Here is a 21,397-nt window from a genome sequence, read left to right as displayed (position 1 = left end):
GGAACCTCAAGTATTACCCAGCTGCTAAAATGAAACAAAAGAGGAAACTAGACTAGCGGGAAAGTGAGTACAGCCACACCATCGCTCTGGAGAGAGATGGGATTATTGTACATTAATTATTTCTCAGTATTTTAGTGTTTTCACCTCTCGTTAAGAACACACAACCTAAACTATTTACTGAAATGCCATTCTGCCTCTGCAGGCTCCTTCACCAAGATTCCCATTACACTCCTCTATATGAGAAAACAGTCTTTTCAGCAAATCCTTCACTCTACTCTCAATTTGGAAACATTTTTTCCCTTGTCAAAAGAACATTAGTCTCAGCCAGTAGGTGGTTTTCTGGACAGGAATCAATGAATATGCTGAAAAAACCCTCTGTGCTCAAGCCACTGAAAGATGCTATCACCAAGGTATCCTGCCTCCTCTCCCAGTGACGCTGCATTAAGCTGTCCATACGTATCTGAACAGAAGGAACAAAGGCATATTGGTTTCAGCAGTGCAAGCAGGGCTAGCTACATTACCCAGGAATGGCAAAGGCATCCTGATGAAGTGTCAGTACATCTACTCAACAACACTACTAGGTACATGCTTTACTTTATGCCACGTTTCAGAAAAAAAATATGTTAAATAAAAAAAAATAAATATCTATTTCAGTAGTTGAGACAAGAGTTTGATCCGCCACCACCCCCATTTTCAATGTGTTACTATATTTATCAGCCAAATGAATCCACGCTATATTCACATGCTTGGAAAAAAAAAGGAAATCCTTTAAAATTTTAACCTAAAAATCACTTCTCTTCAGGTTGCTCCAGATTCAGAGGCCTAACGCTCACCAAGTGCCTGGCCCTGAAGCAAAATGAATACACAACAAGGAAACAGACACCTGGCAAGGTGAAGAGATACCTAGACGTTCAGTGGCAGAAAGTACTGCTCCCCCATGTTTTTAGCTCTCCAGAATATGAGCCATCCAGAAGGCTGAATATTATCTATCGGGAACTTGCAGAAAAAAACACCAGCTGACCGCCACTGCTGAAAGATGTGGAACATTAAATGCCACCCTACGAGACATGGGATAAGCAAGCAAGCAGACGAGCAGGACAGGTGATGTGGTACGCACACATAATTACCACCTCAACAAGCAACATATCTGTCCACAAACAAGCTACCTTACACAGGCATACACCAGCCAGATGACAGTGGTCTGTTTTTCAGAAACAAGAGTGTACGTCAAGGTTTGTAGTCAAATGACTTGGCAAACATGACGAGGCACTGGGCTGTAATGGCCTATTTGATACACCTGACGGAAAAGTGGAATCACATACTAAATGCTTGATCAAGATTTCTCCTTCCATTCCTGAAGGGTGTCTACTGAATTTGCTGATTAGAGGAAGTGATGGTGAGAGATAAATATGGCTTCCTGGGGCAGAAAAAAAACCCATGACGCCAGAGATTTTGAGATGATGTTAAAAGCAGAGTATGAGTCATCTGATTGTGTCCATTCCTCGAGTTCCTCTGCAGGGACGATGCTAATCTCGTCATTACACAGTGCTGACTAAAAGGAGCAAAACACGACAATTTGATCCCTGACTGGTAGCTGCAGGCTGTGAATCTGAACTCAGCAGTCTGTCACCAGGTCTGGGGTAGGCACAGCATGCCTGGGTGCACCTTCTCCAGAGCTCTCAACTTTATACGTCACATGGATAACCAGGACTCTTTTGTGAGTTCCGACACTAACAGGGTCCACAAGTTTTGCTGTACAAAAGGCATGTAGGAAACAGGAAGGAGCTTATCGCAAAACCTGCCACACACTCGAAGAAGTGAACATAAAATAGTATTAAAGTAACACTGGCACAAAACAATCTCTCTGCTGATCCCTGATTAATATCAACATATCGTGTCTCTGCTTCTGGGTTCACTTTGAATAAGCCTTATCCTGAATTAGGCTGGCTGAAGCCCAAACTTAGGCTGACATAGGTATTACCCTACTTCTGAAATCTAAACATTAATCCAGATACCAAAGCAACTGATCCAAAAAAAGACATGACACCTCACAGACACTTCTGTTTGAATGCCCCTGCTGTACAAACTCTAAGATCCTGTATGAGTCTCCTTCCAACCAGTCTACAATCTGGGCTGCCACTGTCAACCCAGATTTCAAACCTGTAAGAACCAGAAATTACACGTGAGAAGAGACAGAAGCCCTGTGTGTCTTGGATGTACAAGGCATTACCACTGAACTCAGAAGGTCAGCTCTACAGCTGAAGGCTGGCATCTGGGTCTTCCTGACGGCCTTCAGAAAACATGCTCTGCCTCACAGGCATAAATTGCTCATGACTTAATCAGTCCTGGCTGCATAACCACATTAATATGCAACTCGTGTAAGACACATCATCTATGGTGTGACTAGCTACAGGAACCAATTAAGGTAAAGTCAGGTAAGTTTTGCAGCCCCATCATTTTAGTTGTTTATCTCAACTTTTTCCTTTTATAAAGGCATCTGCCAGATGGATGGTTCTCTCTGCTTGGTTGGGACACCCAACCCATAGGTGGCATGGGAAAAGCTGTCAGACTCAAAGGGGCTCACAGCCTGCACCGAACATTGAAGGGAGCTGTCTCACATACATGCACACAGACAAAATTTACAGTACGTGGTAACAAATAAATCTCAACACCGCTACAAAAATACCCCAAAACTATACTACCACATAACACACACCACATTGGCTCCCTACAGCAAGGGGGAGAGCCCATCACACAGAGAAATTTTTAGAGGTACAGAGAACAAACTGTGAAACAGTTTGTTTTACAACCCCCAAGCTGTAATAGAAGAGCCCCTGCACTGATGTTACCCCCTCCCCCCAGCCCCAGCACTTACCGCGGAGAGGCGTATTGATTGGGAGACTGCAGGTTCTGCTCAATCCGCCGGTAGTTATGAATTTGCGTTGGGACTGGAATGGGCACGGAGTGTCCGTACTTGCTGCTAGAAAACTGACCTGGCCGGCTGTTCAAAGGAGACACACAAAGAAAGCTTCTTGTAATGGGTGGGCCTTCAGACAGGTAATTGGAGGTTTTATCTTCGTAAAGCAACCATACACAGGGAGCGTCCCCTTGGCTCCTCTCGGGTTGTGGGTTTATACTGGGAGGTAGTTCAAAGTCATATCAAAGGGAAGTGGCACCACACATCTCCTGAAAACAGGCACCTTTCTTCCAGCACGATTCCCACCCACAGACTGAAGTTAAAACATACACCCAAGCGCACCACTCCCTCCAGGAAAATTAGAGCCCTGCTATTTCAGGCCACAACTGGCCTAGTTTCCAACAGCCAGATCCACAGCCGAAGAGCACATCATTGAACAGGGGCTAAATATTTGTGGCTCACAAAGGACACCAGCAAAGATTTTGCTGCCAAGAGCTACTTGCAATTCATGCAGAGGCACTGCTGCAGCAATGGCATCTCCATGAAAGTCTCAGCACGCCACGAAGAGAATACAAATCTGTGGTGCATGTCAGAGTATTTGCAAGTTAACTACAGGGTAGAGAAGGCAACTGAGGAGAGAATAAATCTGGGGGTCAGCTAGAGTATTACACACACAAAATGGGACAGGCCAGTTCTGCAAACTTCAGACTTCTTTCTAGTTCCATCCAAGCAGGTTAATCAGCTCACGTCTGATATCTATTCCCCCAGGTGACAGTTTCCCCTGTTACTCTTAACCTGTACACCACACTATACACAAACCATGCTATACAAAAACCATGCAAACACCACATTTAACTAAGTAGCCGCCTCAAGTCTTTTCCCAAAGGCTCCAGAATTCTGGGATTAATTGCCATGGCAATGCTATTTACAACTGCCAACAACAATTGCAGGGATGTTGCACAATTACAGAAAGATCTTATTGGTAATGAAGGCTTCTGCAGTCTTCCTTGTTGTCAGTCAAGGACACACGTCTGGGTCTGCCCCTGAGGAGCAGGAAGTATCACTTCTTCGGGTCTAACACTTGGAGCAGAAGTGTTTTACATAAGATGAAAGGAGATATTTAATTCAGCAAAAACATACATGCGTGCACAGGGGAAGAGAGAAGAGTTTGTGACTTATTTGGCAGTTCAAAGCATCCCATTACCAGAATTTATTTTTTGGGGAAGGTCAGTAGTACTCTGTGGTTTATGGTGACAAAGATCTTATTGGTAATGAAGGCTTCTGCAGTCTTCCTTGTTGTCAGTCAAGGACACACGTCTGGGTCTGCCCCTGAGGAGCAGGAAGTATCACTTCTTCGGGTCTAACACTTGGAGCAGAAGTGTTTTACATAAGATGAAAGGAGATATTTAATTCAGCAAAAACATACATGCGTGCACAGGGGAAGAGAGAAGATTTTGTGACTTATTTGGCAGTTCAAAGCATCCCCAAAAAATAAATTCTGGTAATGGGAAGGTCAGTAGTACTCTGGTTTATGGTGACAGTGTTGAACAAAGCTGACCTCCAGGAATGTGCCAGCATACCTCCACACTGTGCACATGAAGATGTTCCTCCACCACCACAAGATAACTGGAAGAGATCTTTCATCAAGGCCGAAAGATCAGAAAGTGATTCAGATTTCTTCGTTCCTCTCTCCATATGTCTACTGATTTTTTAAGTTCTCTATATGTTCTTCCTTATGTGCTCTAATTTCTTCCACCAAGAGAACAGACTCTTAATCTGATGTTTGTTTCTAAAAGGCAGCATGGAAGCCTTGATTCTCCATTGACGTACAATAAAATAAAAGCATTCAAGGTTTCTGATTGCTCAGTGGAAAGGTGAGGCTTTGGTGTCTCTGCCTTCCATCAGTGCAAGACATGGTGTCAGACAGACATAAACCGAACGGAGCTTTAACCAAGAAATCTGGGCGTTAACGTCAAACTTTGTACACATCCTGACTTTCAACATACATTTCAAACATCTTTTCCATCTGGTCAAAATCCTTTGGAGGAAAAGAAGTTCTTGGGTGAAAGGATCCTCCCTCTCTGCAAGAGTTCTATCAAGTCCTTATAGGAGCCAGTTGCAAAAGAAAGCATCCAAGTGAGCTGACATATACTAAACCTGCTAATTGGCCTCAAGCCTTAAAGAATACAATTGACCGTAAATTTGCAAAGACCAAGAGATAAAGTAGGGACAGGGAGTTTAATTACTTGGCAGTAATTAAAAGCTCTTTGAAAATGGTATTAAATCCATTGCTGTGGGATACGTCCAAGGAAGTACCTTTCGTTAGACTTATTAATCATTTTCAACAAGGAAGTGGTTTTTTAAGAAAAAAAGAAAGAAGAAAAAAAAAGATCAACTGTCAGCATATTTTAATTCTGCCTAGTCCTTATGCTCTTAGTTAACAACAAGAGCTGCTCTAGAGCGTACCGTTATATCCTGAGGAAAACCCACTGCTGGCCACTCTAAAATAGCCTTCCCTTTCTGTCCTAGTTGGACTGCATCCAGCACTGCTTGCTAGCCTAGAGCCACACAAGAAAGGGAGAACTGCTGCTTGCAAGTGAGCAAAGACGGAGAGAAAATCAGGAGTCCTCTGCGCCAGTGAAGCCAAGTGCTGAACCAACGGACCTCATGACATCTACAGTGAAGGTCACTGAAGCCCATGTTAATAGCAAGGGCATACCTGGGTGGCAACAGTTCAAAGCACTTTCAGGGGACAGATCAAAGATCGTGTTTTACACTCTGGATTCAGAGTGACTGCTCCAATCTTTCATTATTTATGTCTTACTCCCCATCCTGGACAGGGTAGGAAGTAACTTTTCAGTGTTCCTTTAAAGCAGAGAGAAAAATGGGAAGTAGCACTGGAGGGTTTGGCATCTGCTCCACAGAAGCTGCTGGGAATGAGTAGGAAAGACAGCGAGAGCAGAAACACGTTTAGATCATAGCCGCTGGCATTGACTTGCCACCTTGTGATCCAGTAGAATACGATGAGGCCAGTTTGGTGCAGACAGTGGTGAACAGTGAGAAGTAGGCAGCATTTGTAGTCAAATTCCGTGAGCTTCCACTCACTGCTGTCCAGAAACAAGGCCAAATCCTTTAATAAAGACTGATCCCCAGAATGCAAAGGAATCAGTTAAGGAATAAGCTGTTAAAAAGCTTAGCAGGCAATGGCATAAGCAGCCTCATGCAATTAAACTCCACGCTGTGGTACGTGCTTGCCAATTAATCTGATCACGTCAGCAAGGCTTTAAGCTATATTCTTCTCCTTTAAATTTGTATGCTTTGAGGCTACGTTGTGTCATTTTCTGGGCTCCATTTATGTGACAAGTGTGTTCAACACATAGCCTGGGACTACATTTTCTTCTTAAAAAAGATTTTAGGATCATCCATCTCCCAGTGTGAAATCCCCTTCAACTGTCCTCCCCCAACAGGTGCCATATTGACAGAATAGAAGATGAAAGCTGTCCTGCTTCCCCAGTAGGCAAGAATGAGATGGGAAGCAACACCACCAGTTCCCTGTAAACTAAGCACATTCTCTAAAGCTTCAAGCTCTAGAGTCAATGGGATCACCTTCCACAGACCATTAATGTCTTCTGAACGCAAAAGTTGGCAGCGCTGGGCAGCTGTCACCTACAGCATTTCTAAAGGCCAAAGCTGAGTTTATACCAACTGGTTTAGTTGGAACTAAACCTATGACCACATCTGTTTGCACTTGTTCTCCTGCATCCTTCGTTAGTAAACAAGGCCCATGTAGCAGCATTACTTTATACAGACACAGTGCAAGGAGCTTTTCGAATCTTTAAGCAAACTACAAACAACTAAGTAGGCCCAGATCTGTTCTTCAACAGCAAGGGGAGATGAGCAACACACTTCCACATTTGCCCAGTAATTCAAGTCCATTGTAATTTCAGCCTTGGCTAAAGTGTTGTGCTCTAATTCACTGCATGAATTTAGAAACAAGGGTCTTTAGCTGGAATACTCACCGCCTCTGCAGGCTGAGCACAGAGGGGATGAGTAGCACATACATGCCAGTGGAGTACATTTATTTTCTGCTTGAGAATAATCCCCGAGCCCCCAGGGAACAGAGTTAATTCCAGCTCTACTGCATTCTCTCCTAGCCCCTCCTGAGGGCCAGAAGAGGGAAAGACAGGCTCTGTAGTTGGGACTGATCAGTGCCCAAGGCTGGGGAGTTTCTCCTGTGTGTTTCTTGTTACCTTTTAATTAAAGGAGAGATGTGGATCTTGCCCAGCACACCAACATCTGTAAAATGCCCTCCTGGAAGTCAATGGGTGTTCAATTAATCAATGTTGCATAGTCACCACTGAACAGTCTTTCTTACCTGGACGGGCTAGGAGAACTGCTGTATGGAGGTGAAGGAGACGGTGTCCTTCCCTGGCTTTCCAAGCCTGCTGAAGTCACCAGAGAACTCCTGAAGAATGACAGAAAGAACCCAGCTGTTAGAGCCTGGGAACCAACTCTGCTCCCCCCCTACAAAGCATAGCAACAGAGCTGTGTCTGCCCAGCACCCTCTGCTGAGTCTAGTCGTAGGAGCCCTGGGGACTGCCATGCTGCCCTACATACACTCTGGTATTCAGGTGCCACATGCTGATGATCAGGCTGAGAATGGTCAGAACCAGGCAGGTGACAGTTATCCCTGAAACAAAAGTTAACTCAGCGATGTCTTCCCTCCCATCCACCAGAACACAAAAGTCCCTAATGCACAGTACGCTCCAGTGGCTGAACAATTTCAGTTGCCTTGGTGGCCTTACCCGCTGTACATCAGGCTGTCTTGGATTGGTTTCCCTCCTGCAGCCTCAGCAGTTAAATCACCTGAGGAACAAGGAAGTGCAGAGTGGAAGAAACAGATTAATCTGAGATAATTTTCTTAAAATCTTTATGTATTCAGAGCAACTGAGATTTTTGGTAGAATTTCCTGCTCTTCCAAGACCTGCTGAGTTGCTTCCGAAGTCAGTGTTTTGCAAAATACATGTGGGCTGAAGCTGATGTGGATGCTGCTGATCCTTATACCCTGAAGTTTTGGAAAGTTTAGGCTGAAAGGAAGTCCTTTTGGAAGGGGGCCAAAACCTGACAGAATCATTTGGGGCAATAGGCATATGCCCACCTGGTGCATGCAATTAGCTGCTGTGTAAAAAGACAGTGGTATATGTTGCACGTAGGGCTTTGAAACATCCGTGTCCTCAGTGGCAAAAATCCAGGGCAGCCAAATGAGCTGGCAGCTGGATACACAACATCGGGGAGTTTGTGCCTTTGCCAAAACATCTGAACACTAGAAACATGACTAGCACAAGACAAGTGTATACTGGTCCCATCGCTGTTACCAGGAAGAATACAAGCAACACTGAGCTCTTCCTTATCATAAGGATTGCACAGCAGAGACCTTTCACAGATTCCAGTTCTACCCCTCCAAATTCCTGTTTTAATACAAGTAGCACAACTGTGAAAGGAGGAATCGCAGCATTTATCACCAAGTCCCAACTCAGCAAAACATCACACACGGTCCAGGTTGAACAATATCCTTCTGCTGGTTAAGTAAGGACTCGTGCATGGACATACTTAGGCATGCGGCTGAACCGGCCTCTATGTACATAAATATTTTCAAGCAATTCCTATCAAAGTATAAACACATACAGGTGCTAAAATGAAAATCAAAACGTTTGAAGAAAAATTCAACATCTTTTAGTTTTTCTCAGGGATTTTTTCAAGTGTAAAATCCAGCTTGCTAGCTGAAATCCTGTCTTAGAGTGTGATGCTGAGTGAAACTGAAGACAGGATGACATGGGAACAGCTTCTGTGAGAGAAAGACATTTCCCTGTGAGCCTATTTATCTTCTCCAGTTGGATTTCCAGGTTCAATCTCTTACTGAGGTCCCCGAGTAACCTTTACTCTCAAATCCTGTCTTTGAAGGTAATCACAACATATCCTATGAAACTAGCCAGTGAGACAGATGTCTTTTCCACCTTGAGAACAACAACATTCCTGTTATTCAGTCAAAACAGACAGATCTAATGGCTCTTTCAACTTTCTAGTAACTATCCTTAATATCCACATCCCCCTCTCCTTAGAACATCTGCATTTCCAGAAATGACCTTACTTGAGAACTGTGCTGGGACCATAACGAAGTCATCTGTGTCACAGGACGAATTCTTACTGCTGCTTCCAGCAGAGTCCTTAGATCCATGCAGAAAGCCGGGGGAATCCTGGGTGGGAGATGCCAGTGCCTTCTCCTGCAGCTGCTGCTGCATCTCTCCAAGGGACTGCTCATTCAAGAAGAAAACAAACACTGGCTTCAGCACAGCTACTTCATCATTCTGCTCGATCCTTTAAACTGAGCTGTACAAGGCTACAAACAACATTTTGCTGATAAACTGGGGCTGACGGTTTGCCAGAAGCAGCTGTTTAGTTGACTGAAAAGGAACAGTCTTTTACATCCGTGTCAGAACAGCGCATCTTTTGTTACACAAAACATACTACCAGCATGTCTGATGCTCCCCAGATAAGAAAAATTCACTTGAGGTAATGCACCCCTCTGCTAAGGCTTTCTGGATCAACCACGCATTTTCTACCAACTCAATTTAGTATGGCTGTGAAACAGAAGAGCTTTCAGAGATCGTTTTGGGTGTTCTTTTTGGTTATGTTTTTTTGTTTTGTTCTTAAACATTAAATATCTGGTCTCTACTGGCGCTTTTGCAGTAAGCAGCACTCGGGAACATGTACATAAGTGTCCCTACACTTTCAGGACAACCCTGTTTTGCTGTAGTGCTGATAAGGATTTGAAGAAAGGCCTGAAGGAGGCTAAGCATTCAATAGATGAACACCTCACAGCCATCAGAGACAGGACAGACCCTAAAAAGTCCCATTTTTCCGCTTCCTTCAGCCAAATGATGAATAGCCCCACAATCCTCATGTTTTGCAGACAGACGGAAGAGGCCAGATGGTTTAAGAAAGCTTTAAGACAGCTGAACTGCCCACGGAGCAGATCACAATCTTTATCCTAATGCACTTTTAGGCTAAGAAAGACTTGAATCAGCTTTTATTTGGGCCCTATTAAGACCTTGTTCACCCTCCAGAGACTCTCCTGCTGTACCAGTGGGGACTCAGTGCGGTACAATTCTGACACAGAACCCCCGCCGGTCTGGCAGTGAGTCTGTACCATCCCTGAGCTTCCCAAACCAGGAAAGCTCAGGGGAGAGAGTCTGTTTTTCACACCATCTACCCATTCCTGGAGTCTTATGGTCAGGAGGGCCTCAGCCAACAACCCTCTACTTAGGACTGCAGGGGGGAAGAAGCTCTCAGGCATGCAGTTACATGACATTCAGAGGAGAGCAGACCTTTCCTTTCTGTCCAGCCCACATCATAAGCACCTACATCAACTTCAGATAGTGCTTCTCAGCCTTTCCCACACCAGGTTGAGATGCCTTGGCCTAAGAAAACTCAGAGAACAAAGCAAAAAAGCAGTAATGACTGAGAAGAAAAACTTCAGTCCTTCCCCCACCCATCACACCACCAGCATTCCTGAGTTCAAAGTCAAAAGGCAGCTTTCACCAAGAGCCTCTGAAAACAAGCTTTCAGCTCAGTGAACTAGAGGAATGTCAGTTCACTGGCCAGTTAATATTCTGCCCTCCAGAAAAGTTTTCATCATTTCAGGTAACCAGAGAGAAAAACTGTCAGTTCAGATCATCTCTCACAAGGCCACCGGACTGTGGCAGGTCTGGTCTGAGCAAACAGCTTTGCTGAATGTCCCTCTGCGGTGCCTGGGAATGCTGGTCAGAAAGGAGGAGGGTCACCTTACAAAGAAGGGTGGATACACTGTCAAGCTGCAGAGACTTCACGTGAGAACAGAGAACTTGCAGCCAAGTAAGCAGTGCTATACCCTGAATTAGTGACTGTTTTTTGGTTCCAAGGAGCTTTCCATCTCTGCCAAGACAAGCTAGCATCATTAATACCAACTTCTTCATAAAGGCTTTTCATATAATAGGCAATGGCAAACTGAAATACTTCTTGTGGAGAGAAAGATAACCTTCAGGATCCAAACTCTAAACAGACTGGAGAAGACACTGAACCAAACCCAGGCAGAACTAAGGTGTTCAGTGACTTGCACCAGAAGACAGCAAAAGCAGAGACCTCGTTTCAAAGAAGCAAGCACGGAGACCATTAACACAAGCAGTGCATCCTCTGAGCTGTACTTACAGGAGGTGATGCCAGGTGGGAAGTAGAAGAGCTGCTGGAGGAACTGCCGGAGCCTGAACTGGGATAAGAAGGCATTGGCACGGAAGCAGCTGAAAATAGCAAAAGACAAAAACAAAAGAAGTTGTCAAACTAAGATCAATCAATAATAAAAGGTCTTTTTCATCTTTTCCCATCAGGTTTATCTCATGTACCATCATTTATCTCATGTATCAGATGTGGCCAATTAAAGGAGAACAAAAGAAAGATGAGCATTCTGTCCAGTTATATGATTCACATCCATCCACTCCTCTGCACGCTATTTCACAGTTATAACTCTTGGGCTGGAAGATCTCAGAACATCTGACCATGGTCAGATGTTCACTCGACACCTGACCTACAGAGGTAGCAAGATGGTTTCTGCCCTAAAGAGCCTCCAAAGCATCTTTGCAAATGAAGGGAAAGATAAACAGAAAAGTGGACTGAGTTACTCATGTTAGGGGCAGAGGTTAGAAGCCAGACCATACCCTTACAGTTTTTTCTTCATCAGACCTTGTGGCTTAGCCCACATACATCAAATGTTAGGAGGTCTGTGCTAAGTTACACACATGCCTACTCAAGTCCTATGTGCTTGCTGCCCAAACAGTCACTTGGGCATCCCAGGCCACATGCCGTAAAAACACCCCCACAGAATTAATCTAAAAGGAAATAGTTCATTGCTTTCTATACCTCCAGTTTTTTCTTCATCAGACCTTGTGGCTTAGCCCACATACATCAAATGTTAGGAGGTCTGTGCTAAGTTACACACATGCCTACTCAAGTCCTATGTGCTTGCTGCCCAAACAGTCACTTGGGCATCCCAGGCCACATGCCGTAAAAACACCCCCACAGAATTAATCTAAAAGGAAATAGTTCATTGCTTTCTATACCTCAACACATTCTCCCTCGGTCACTTCTGCAAGTTAAAGAGGTTTTGCTTATTTAATCTCTTGGTACAGAAATTGTTCCACAGCACAGGCTATTCTTGCATCCCTTCTTTTTATGTTTTATTGTTCAGTGTAAGAACTGTCCATTTTATTCACTTCCTTGTGGAACTGGCTCTTGTAACTCTCACAGAGGCATAAAGCTCACACTGAAAGGACTAGTTAGCATTGACCTTCAGGCAGAAGAGATGATTAAGGCATCACGGCAGAAAAGAATATTTAACTCCAATGACTTATGCAAGTGAGGTTCAGTAAATAACTTAGAAGAGCAGAGACCTTTCACAGATTCCAGTTCTACCCCTCCAAATTCCTGTTTTAATACAAGTAGCACAACTGTGAAAGGAGGAATCGCAGCATTTATCACCAAGTCCCAACTCAGCAAAACATCACACACGGTCCAGGTTGAACAATATCCTTCTGCTGGTTAAGTAAGGACTCGTGCATGGACATACTTAGGCATGCGGCTGAACCGGCCTCTATGTACATAAATATTTTCAAGCAATTCCTATCAAAGTATAAACACATACAGGTGCTAAAATGAAAATCAAAACGTTTGAAGAAAAATTCAACATATTTTAGTTTTTCTCAGGGATTTTTTCAAGTGTAAAATCCAGCTTGCTAGCTGAAATCCTGTCTTAGAGTGTGATGCTGAGTGAAACTGAAGACAGGATGACATGGGAACAGCTTCTGTGAGAGAAAGACATTTCCCTGTGAGCCTATTTATCTTCTCCAGTTGGATTTCCAGGTTCAATCTCTTACTGAGGTCCCCGAGTAACCTTTACTCTCAAATCCTGTCTTTGAAGGTAATCACAACATATCCTATGAAACTAGCCAGTGAGACAGATGTCTTTTCCACCTTGAGAACAACAACATTCCTGTTATTCAGTCAAAACAGACAGATCTAATGGCTCTTTCAACTTTCTAGTAACTATCCTTAATATCCACATCCCCCTCTCCTTAGAACATCTGCATTTCCAGAAATGACCTTACTTGAGAACTGTGCTGGGACCATAACGAAGTCATCTGTGTCACAGGACGAATTCTTACTGCTGCTTCCAGCAGAGTCCTTAGATCCATGCAGAAAGCCGGGGGAATCCTGGGTGGGAGATGCCAGTGCCTTCTCCTGCAGCTGCTGCTGCATCTCTCCAAGGGACTGCTCATTCAAGAAGAAAACAAACACTGGCTTCAGCACAGCTACTTCATCATTCTGCTCGATCCTTTAAACTGAGCTGTACAAGGCTACAAACAACATTTTGCTGATAAACTGGGGCTGACGGTTTGCCAGAAGCAGCTGTTTAGTTGACTGAAAAGGAACAGTCTTTTACATCCGTGTCAGAACAGCGCATCTTTTGTTACACAAAACATACTACCAGCATGTCTGATGCTCCCCAGATAAGAAAAATTCACTTGAGGTAATGCACCCCTCTGCTAAGGCTTTCTGGATCAACCACGCATTTTCTACCAACTCAATTTAGTATGGCTGTGAAACAGAAGAGCTTTCAGAGATCGTTTTGGGTGTTCTTTTTGGTTATGTTTTTTTGTTTTGTTCTTAAACATTAAATATCTGGTCTCTACTGGCGCTTTTGCAGTAAGCAGCACTCGGGAACATGTACATAAGTGTCCCTACACTTTCAGGACAACCCTGTTTTGCTGTAGTGCTGATAAGGATTTGAAGAAAGGCCTGAAGGAGGCTAAGCATTCAATAGATGAACACCTCACAGCCATCAGAGACAGGACAGACCCTAAAAAGTCCCATTTTTCCGCTTCCTTCAGCCAAATGATGAATAGCCCCACAATCCTCATGTTTTGCAGACAGACGGAAGAGGCCAGATGGTTTAAGAAAGCTTTAAGACAGCTGAACTGCCCACGGAGCAGATCACAATCTTTATCCTAATGCACTTTTAGGCTAAGAAAGACTTGAATCAGCTTTTATTTGGGCCCTATTAAGACCTTGTTCACCCTCCAGAGACTCTCCTGCTGTACCAGTGGGGACTCAGTGCGGTACAATTCTGACACAGAACCCCCGCCGGTCTGGCAGTGAGTCTGTACCATCCCTGAGCTTCCCAAACCAGGAAAGCTCAGGGGAGAGAGTCTGTTTTTCACACCATCTACCCATTCCTGGAGTCTTATGGTCAGGAGGGCCTCAGCCAACAACCCTCTACTTAGGACTGCAGGGGGGAAGAAGCTCTCAGGCATGCAGTTACATGACATTCAGAGGAGAGCAGACCTTTCCTTTCTGTCCAGCCCACATCATAAGCACCTACATCAACTTCAGATAGTGCTTCTCAGCCTTTCCCACACCAGGTTGAGATGCCTTGGCCTAAGAAAACTCAGAGAACAAAGCAAAAAAGCAGTAATGACTGAGAAGAAAAACTTCAGTCCTTCCCCCACCCATCACACCACCAGCATTCCTGAGTTCAAAGTCAAAAGGCAGCTTTCACCAAGAGCCTCTGAAAACAAGCTTTCAGTTCAGTGAACTAGAGGAATGTCAGTTCACTGGCCAGTTAATATTCTGCCCTCCAGAAAAGTTTTCATCATTTCAGGTAACCAGAGAGAAAAACTGTCAGTTCAGATCATCTCTCACAAGGCCACCGGACTGTGGCAGGTCTGGTCTGAGCAAACAGCTTTGCTGAATGTCCCTCTGCGGTGCCTGGGAATGCTGGTCAGAAAGGAGGAGGGTCACCTTACAAAGAAGGGTGGATACACTGTCAAGCTGCAGAGACTTCACGTGAGAACAGAGAACTTGCAGCCAAGTAAGCAGTGCTATACCCTGAATTAGTGACTGTTTTTTGGTTCCAAGGAGCTTTCCATCTCTGCCAAGACAAGCTAGCATCATTAATACCAACTTCTTCATAAAGGCTTTTCATATAATAGGCAATGGCAAACTGAAATACTTCTTGTGGAAAGAAAGACAACCTTCAGGATCCAAACTCTAAACAGACTGGAGAAGACACTGAACCAAACCCAGGCAGAACTAAGGTGTTCAGTGACTTGCACCAGAAGACAGCAAAAGCAGAGACCTCGTTTCAAAGAAGCAAGCACGGAGACCATTAACACAAGCAGTGCATCCTCTGAGCTGTACTTACAGGAGGTGATGCCAGGTGGGAAGTAGAAGAGCTGCTGGAGGAACTGCCGGAGCCTGAACTGGGATAAGAAGGCATTGGCACGGAAGCAGCTGAAAATAGCAAAAGACAAAAACAAAAGAAGTTGTCAAACTAAGATCAATCAATAATAAAAGGTCTTTTTCATCTTTTCCCATCAGGTTTATCTCATGTACCATCATTTATCTCATGTATCAGATGTGGCCAATTAAAGGAGAACAAAAGAAAGATGAGCATTCTGTCCAGTTATATGATTCACATCCATCCACTCCTCTGCACGCTATTTCACAGTTATAACTCTTGGGCTGGAAGATCTCAGAACATCTGACCATGGTCAGATGTTCACTCGACACCTGACCTACAGAGGTAGCAAGATGGTTTCTGCCCTAAAGAGCCTCCAAAGCATCTTTGCAAATGAAGGGAAAGATAAACAGAAAAGTGGACTGAGTTACTCATGTTAGGGGCAGAGGTTAGAAGCCAGACCATACCCTTACAGTTTTTTCTTCATCAGACCTTGTGGCTTAGCCCACATACATCAAATGTTAGGAGGTCTGTGCTAAGTTACACACATGCCTACTCAAGTCCTATGTGCTTGCTGCCCAAACAGTCACTTGGGCATCCCAGGCCACATGCCGTAAAAACACCCCCACAGAATTAATCTAAAAGGAAATAGTTCATTGCTTTCTATACCTCAACACATTCTCCCTCGGTCACTTCTGCAAGTTAAAGAGGTTTTGCTTATTTAATCTCTTGGTACAGAAATTGTTCCACAGCACAGGCTATTCTTGCATCCCTTCTTTTTATGTTTTATTGTTCAGTGTAAGAACTGTCCATTTTATTCACTTCATTGTGGAACTGGCTCTTGTAACTCTCACAGAGGCATAAAGCTCACACTGAAAGGACTAGTTAGCATTGACCTTCAGGCAGAAGAGATGATTAAGGCATCACGGCAGAAAAGAATATTTAACTCCAATGACTTATGCAAGTGAGGTTCAGTAAATAACTTAGGGTTCAGCTCAGCCGAGGAGGGAGACGAGTCAAAGGTAACACTGGCTCTTTAACAGACTTTGAAGTATTTAGTGGTTCAAATTCCCCAGTCCACCCCCCACAAGACTGAAAAGTGCAGAAGTTGCAGAAGAGGCCCAACATCCCCACTTCAGGGCAGCCTGAAGTCAGATTTTACTCTGCAACCATTTTGGTCTTTGAATGACTTAAGATAGAGATCAGAGGCAATGCTTAAGTGAGGAGAGGAACACTTTGCTTCTCTTCCATTGTGCTGGCAGAAAATTAGCACCTTGTATCAGATTTCTACCTTTACAGGATCTGTGCTAATGACTCCATACTTAATACAAGGAAGGTTAATAACACCTAGAAGAAGCATGCTTCTGTTTGAAGTAAAACTACCTGTGTCATTAATCACATTAGATACTTACTCTATTCAACCGTCTAGAAAAATAAAAGTACATCTCTCTGCAATTAACTGTTTAAACAGTGTTCTAATGATAAAAGAATGGGAAAATATGCCTTTTAATGAAAGGCTTTAAGAAGTCTTTCCATGTAGCCTATCAAAGACGGTTAAAGGATGACTGGACCAGTGTTCTCCTAGCACAAAGAGAGCCATCACTTAGATGCTGAATTCCTCAGTCTGACAGAAATGTAACAAGATCCAACAACAGGAAAATGAAGCCAAAGCAGCATAGACTTAAAATACACATTTTAACATAAGTAATCAACCACTGTAACAGTTTAACCAGGGTCATAGTGAACTCCTCCACCCTTTGCTAATATTAACAAAAATGGAATGTTTTCCTAAAGAGCTTAAGTTATACTGCAAATAGAGATTGATTCAGCGGAGTCCCGGGGCTTGTGCAATAGGAGGCCATAGCAGGACGGCTGCGTGGGGCCTGTGTGCAGTGACACACACACACACAGAGATGCCTTTCCCTCTTGTGTTGGACCATACCGGCAGCGCTCACTCCGCCAGCATTTTGAGGGTTAGGTCCATAACGAAATAAATCTTTCCAAAGTTTTGCAAGAGGCTACTTTTTAGCCTCTGCATCTATTCTACACTTGATTTTGTGCCCTTGATGGACTGTGCTGTTGAAACGCACTGCTCTGGCTCCAGTAAAGGAACAGAGACTGTGGTACTCTGATGATGGGTATTCTGGGAGGTCGGTCAGGGGCTTGGCAGAGAGAGCTACACCGCCCACACCCCACACGCTCTTCCAGCACAGCTGGTTCCCACTCCCCACGCTCAGGGAACACACACAGAGGTCTGAGAACTTGCCTGTAAAATGGAGAGCTCTGTCCTGCCTATACCACACTGCTTTTGATCTCCGTGATCTTCCCACAGAGCCTGCAGAGCAATCCCTACTACCTTCCCTATACATTTAATACCAGAAATCTGAGAGGAGAAAAAGTCTCCCCATTTTTATCCTGCCAACTGTAACAGAACAATTCACCCTTGTACAGACCTTCCTATTATGGAAAGGCGCTTTTAAGAAAAGGTGAGTGATTTCTGAACTGTATCCACACGTGCCTGCTGCAAGACTTGCATCACCATTCATTTTTCCTGGAATTAGTATTTTTGTTAGAGTCATTTCAGTTCTCTCTCAAGGTCCCCTCCACTCTATTTTGGTTCCGTGTTCGTTATTGACTTAAACCTGGTTGGAATTGCGACTTTTCCATTTTTGTCTATTTGCTTTGGACAGCTTTCCATTAATCTAGGAAGGGAGACAAGCAGGCAGACTTTGCCACTATCATCTGAAACTCAAGTTAAAACTCTATCTGCATGAAGCACACCTTTAGATACAGCCTCTATTAATCACTGTTCTTATTTAAAACCCTGTAACTCCCTGTAAACTCCCCAAATTCACACTGTAATGCTGTGAGGTCCAACTCAAAAGGTCCTGACACTGAAAACGGACTTGCATGCAAGTAGAACCACAAGGTTTGGCTCTGACAAACCCTCTCTGACCACCATATCCCTGTTGGTGCATTTTTCAGCGTCAGCCACCTAGGACAGTTTGAAAGCAAGATGCTTGCTTCCATCTCCTCCACACACCCAGGCACTCCCAGTTTAAAATTAAAAAGGGTGCAAACACTTGGCTCATCACGTTTTCAGCTCAAGTCTGAATGTGGGGAATGTTAACATGAATTGTAGGCCCCCACCCAAATCCAAAAATTGCTGGATTGTAATTGTAATGTAAATAAGTGTTTTCATAATTGTCCTCTCCAACTTGTTCCAGCAACAAAACAGTCATCCTGTACATTGCGTAACCAACGCCAACTGGTTTCAAAATGGGAGAGCTGGGAGCCATAAAGGCAAGCCTCTGCTCCAGCTGTGTGGATCTTGATACTGGACCCTCCACCTGCAAAAATCACTGCTGACAAATCATGCTACCAGGGGCTCAGTTGTCCTAAAAATATCCGAGCCTCAAGCTTTTATATAAAGCTTATTTGGAATGCAAGTTTTACACACACTGGAGAGACGCATTTTTGTGATTATCTGGATTCAGTCAAAACCAGTCATCAAAAAGTTGCTTAATAGCAGTCTCTGACAAGGCAATAGTTTGAGTGCAAAAACTGAAAGGACTTGCCCAAAGAATAAGCTGCTTTTTAGAGTTCAAAAATTTGCACCATTAAAATCTTTTTTTGCTAGTTTTTACCCGAGTATTTTATGGACAATAAGATTATAAAAGATGGCAGAAGTCAAGTTAAGCCTGACAGATATTCCAGACACTGAACCACCTGTACACTTCTGAACCATAGCTGCTCATGTTTCATGCTCTCTTAACTCAGAGCAAAGGAGGTACCAGCTTACCATTCATTAAAGGCAGGAGCAAAAAATCCTCCAAAATATTCTGCACGGGTACCAATTACAATGTGTTTACTGCAAGAAGACTTGCACAAGCGTCTAATTATGCCTTCTCATGCGTTATTACTGTAACACACTGCCCCATACCATATGCTGATCAGACCTGGCTACAGACAGACAACATTCTGACTAGACACAGTATTTTAAAGACTTTATTAATAAATTTTTACACATCTAAGTACATGCTTAGTCACAGGTACAAAACCCACAATATAAAATATAAATAAAAACAAACAAAAAAAGTACGTTTTAGTTAACAAAGCCCAAGGCTCTGAACCCACTCTTCGGGCTGAAGCCTGTGGCAAACAAAGCTTTGCGGTACACCCTGGATGGCAGCAGACTTAGGTCCTTGCTTCACTAAAGGAGTGAGATGAGGAGGGACATGAGAACAACCATCCCTTAAAACCACCGTGGAGAGGATGAGCTTGTCAGAAATGTCGTATTTAAAGATTTTTTGACAGAAATGTTGATTTTGCTGAAGTGTCTTGAAAAACATGCAAATTTATTTAAACAAGGGGGACCCCCCGCCTTAGCAACTTCAAAATTATCCGCTTAGAGAACTATCTGCATTTGAGGATTCCCCAATTTTCCGGAATTCCAAATTACGTTATATTAAAAAAAAGTTTCTTTATAATTCCATGAGATGGTGTACTAACACATATCCACACAGAATGAGTAGCCGATGGCTCTCACTTCATTTTTAATCATCGTGTGACCAGATCCGGACCAGCCTTGACGGTACCAAGGAGCCCGGGTGACGTGCTCAGCTCTGCATACTGGTGGCAGCTCTCCCACTTGCCCTTGCCACCTGAGGGCAGATTTGCTTGCAGGGGTACGGAAACCACCACACACTGCTCAGACTGCAAAATGTTCTCGTATGGAAAGGAAGAGTCTAACCTTAAAATTGGTTTGGGACCTAAATGGATGCACGGTTGCCTGCATCTGCAGTGCAGGTGCATCTGAACTGGAAGGTCCTTTAGGCAAAGGCTGCACAGTGGGTCCCTGAGCTTAGCTGAGGTCTCAGTGCGTTCATCACGCAACAGCTACTACTCCAAAACACAGATCATCCAACAAACTCTAAGAGAAACTTGCACACTCAAGTGTAAATGACTTAGTCCTGTTTCCACCAAAGCCAGTGGTAGCCCAATTATCAGCTCCCAAGGAGAACAAAAACACAAGGGCACACTGTTCCTCCTCCCAGTTCTCCACTGCAGGCCTGAGGACTCTAATTCAGTCTGAGCATGATGATCATGATTCAGATACAGCCGTATCTCTTCTCCTCTTTGATACGTCCTGCACTTATGATGCTGAACCACATGTTGAGATGAAGTTGCACAATAAATTTTTGGACTCATCTTAGTTAGAATCATAGAATCATTAAGGTTGGAAAAGACCTCTAAGATCGAGTCCAACCATCGACCCAACACCACCATGCCCACTAAACCATGTCCCTAAGCGCCTCATCTACACGTCTTTTCAATACTTCCAGGGATGGGGACTCAACCACTCCCCTGGGCAGCCTGTTCCAATGTTTCACCACTCGTTCAGTAAAGAAATTTTTCCTCATGTCCAATCTAACCCTCCCCTGGAGCAACTTGAGGCCACTTCCTCTCGTCCTGCAGTAGTTCTGCAGGCAAAGCCGGGGAGCTAGCCCCTGAGCAACTGCAACCTTGCTAAGTCATCTACTTCAGCAAAAACTGTGCAAATGTTAAGCACGCTACCATGTTAAGCAGCATTCCATACACCTCAGGTGAGTTTTTCTTACTGAGATCACCATAACCCAGACCTTTGCTGACATACTGGCCCTTCTCTCACCTATTCAGAAATCAAAAGGACCACCATTCCCACATGCAGCCTTTCTCATGCAGGCTCTTCACTGCACTTCCCAGAGGCCTTCATCCATCACTGCCATCTGGCAGTAGCAGAGACCTACACAGCAGACTACAAGAACCATCTTCTCCACTAGCAGATTTCTGCGGACAAAAGCTTGAAGACCTCCAGCAATGGGGAGATATTTCTCCCCTCATCTCTTCAAAACCAGTAGTGGCCTCTCCTGCCCGGAGAGGACTCCAGACTGTGGACATACGCCCAGAGACGTGGACCAGCAGGGCAGCAGAGAGGTCTGGAGTTTGTGTAGTCCTTACTTGCCTGTAAAGGTGCTCTTTTTATTGGGCCTTGACCCCACACCATTAACTTTGGTGCAGCTGGGGGCAAAGGCTGAGCTACAGTCCCTTGCTCATAATGGTGCCTCTGGTTTCTACACAGCAAATGTGCAGAAGTTGGAAACTGAGGCCAAGTC

The 21,397-nt window shown here is 44.1% G+C and overlaps 1 protein-coding gene across 2 annotated transcripts in view; it reads right to left on the bottom strand.

Moving 5' to 3' along the window:
* Nucleotides 1-21,397, bottom strand: part of ULK1 (unc-51 like autophagy activating kinase 1) — a 91,746-nt gene that overhangs the window by 19,122 nt on the left and 51,227 nt on the right. For both annotated transcript variants that reach the window (XM_009274331.2, XM_009274332.2), the window contains exons 11-15: nucleotides 15,207-15,295; nucleotides 13,111-13,273; nucleotides 7,723-7,783; nucleotides 7,293-7,382; nucleotides 2,876-3,001 (exon numbers count right to left, since the gene is read on the bottom strand). In XM_009274331.2, the coding sequence (XP_009272606.1) occupies nucleotides 2,876-3,001; nucleotides 7,293-7,382; nucleotides 7,723-7,783; nucleotides 13,111-13,273; nucleotides 15,207-15,295 (529 nt within the window). The remainder of the gene's footprint in view (nucleotides 1-2,875; nucleotides 3,002-7,292; nucleotides 7,383-7,722; nucleotides 7,784-13,110; nucleotides 13,274-15,206; nucleotides 15,296-21,397) is intronic.

The sequence above is a fragment of the Aptenodytes forsteri genome, unplaced genomic scaffold (genome assembly GCF_000699145.1).
Source record: "Aptenodytes forsteri isolate BGI_AS27 unplaced genomic scaffold, ASM69914v1 Scaffold79, whole genome shotgun sequence".
Lineage (NCBI taxonomy): Eukaryota > Metazoa > Chordata > Aves > Sphenisciformes > Spheniscidae > Aptenodytes > Aptenodytes forsteri.
The sequence above is the reverse complement of the archived record's forward strand: the minus strand, read 5'-3'. Positions and strand labels throughout refer to the sequence as shown.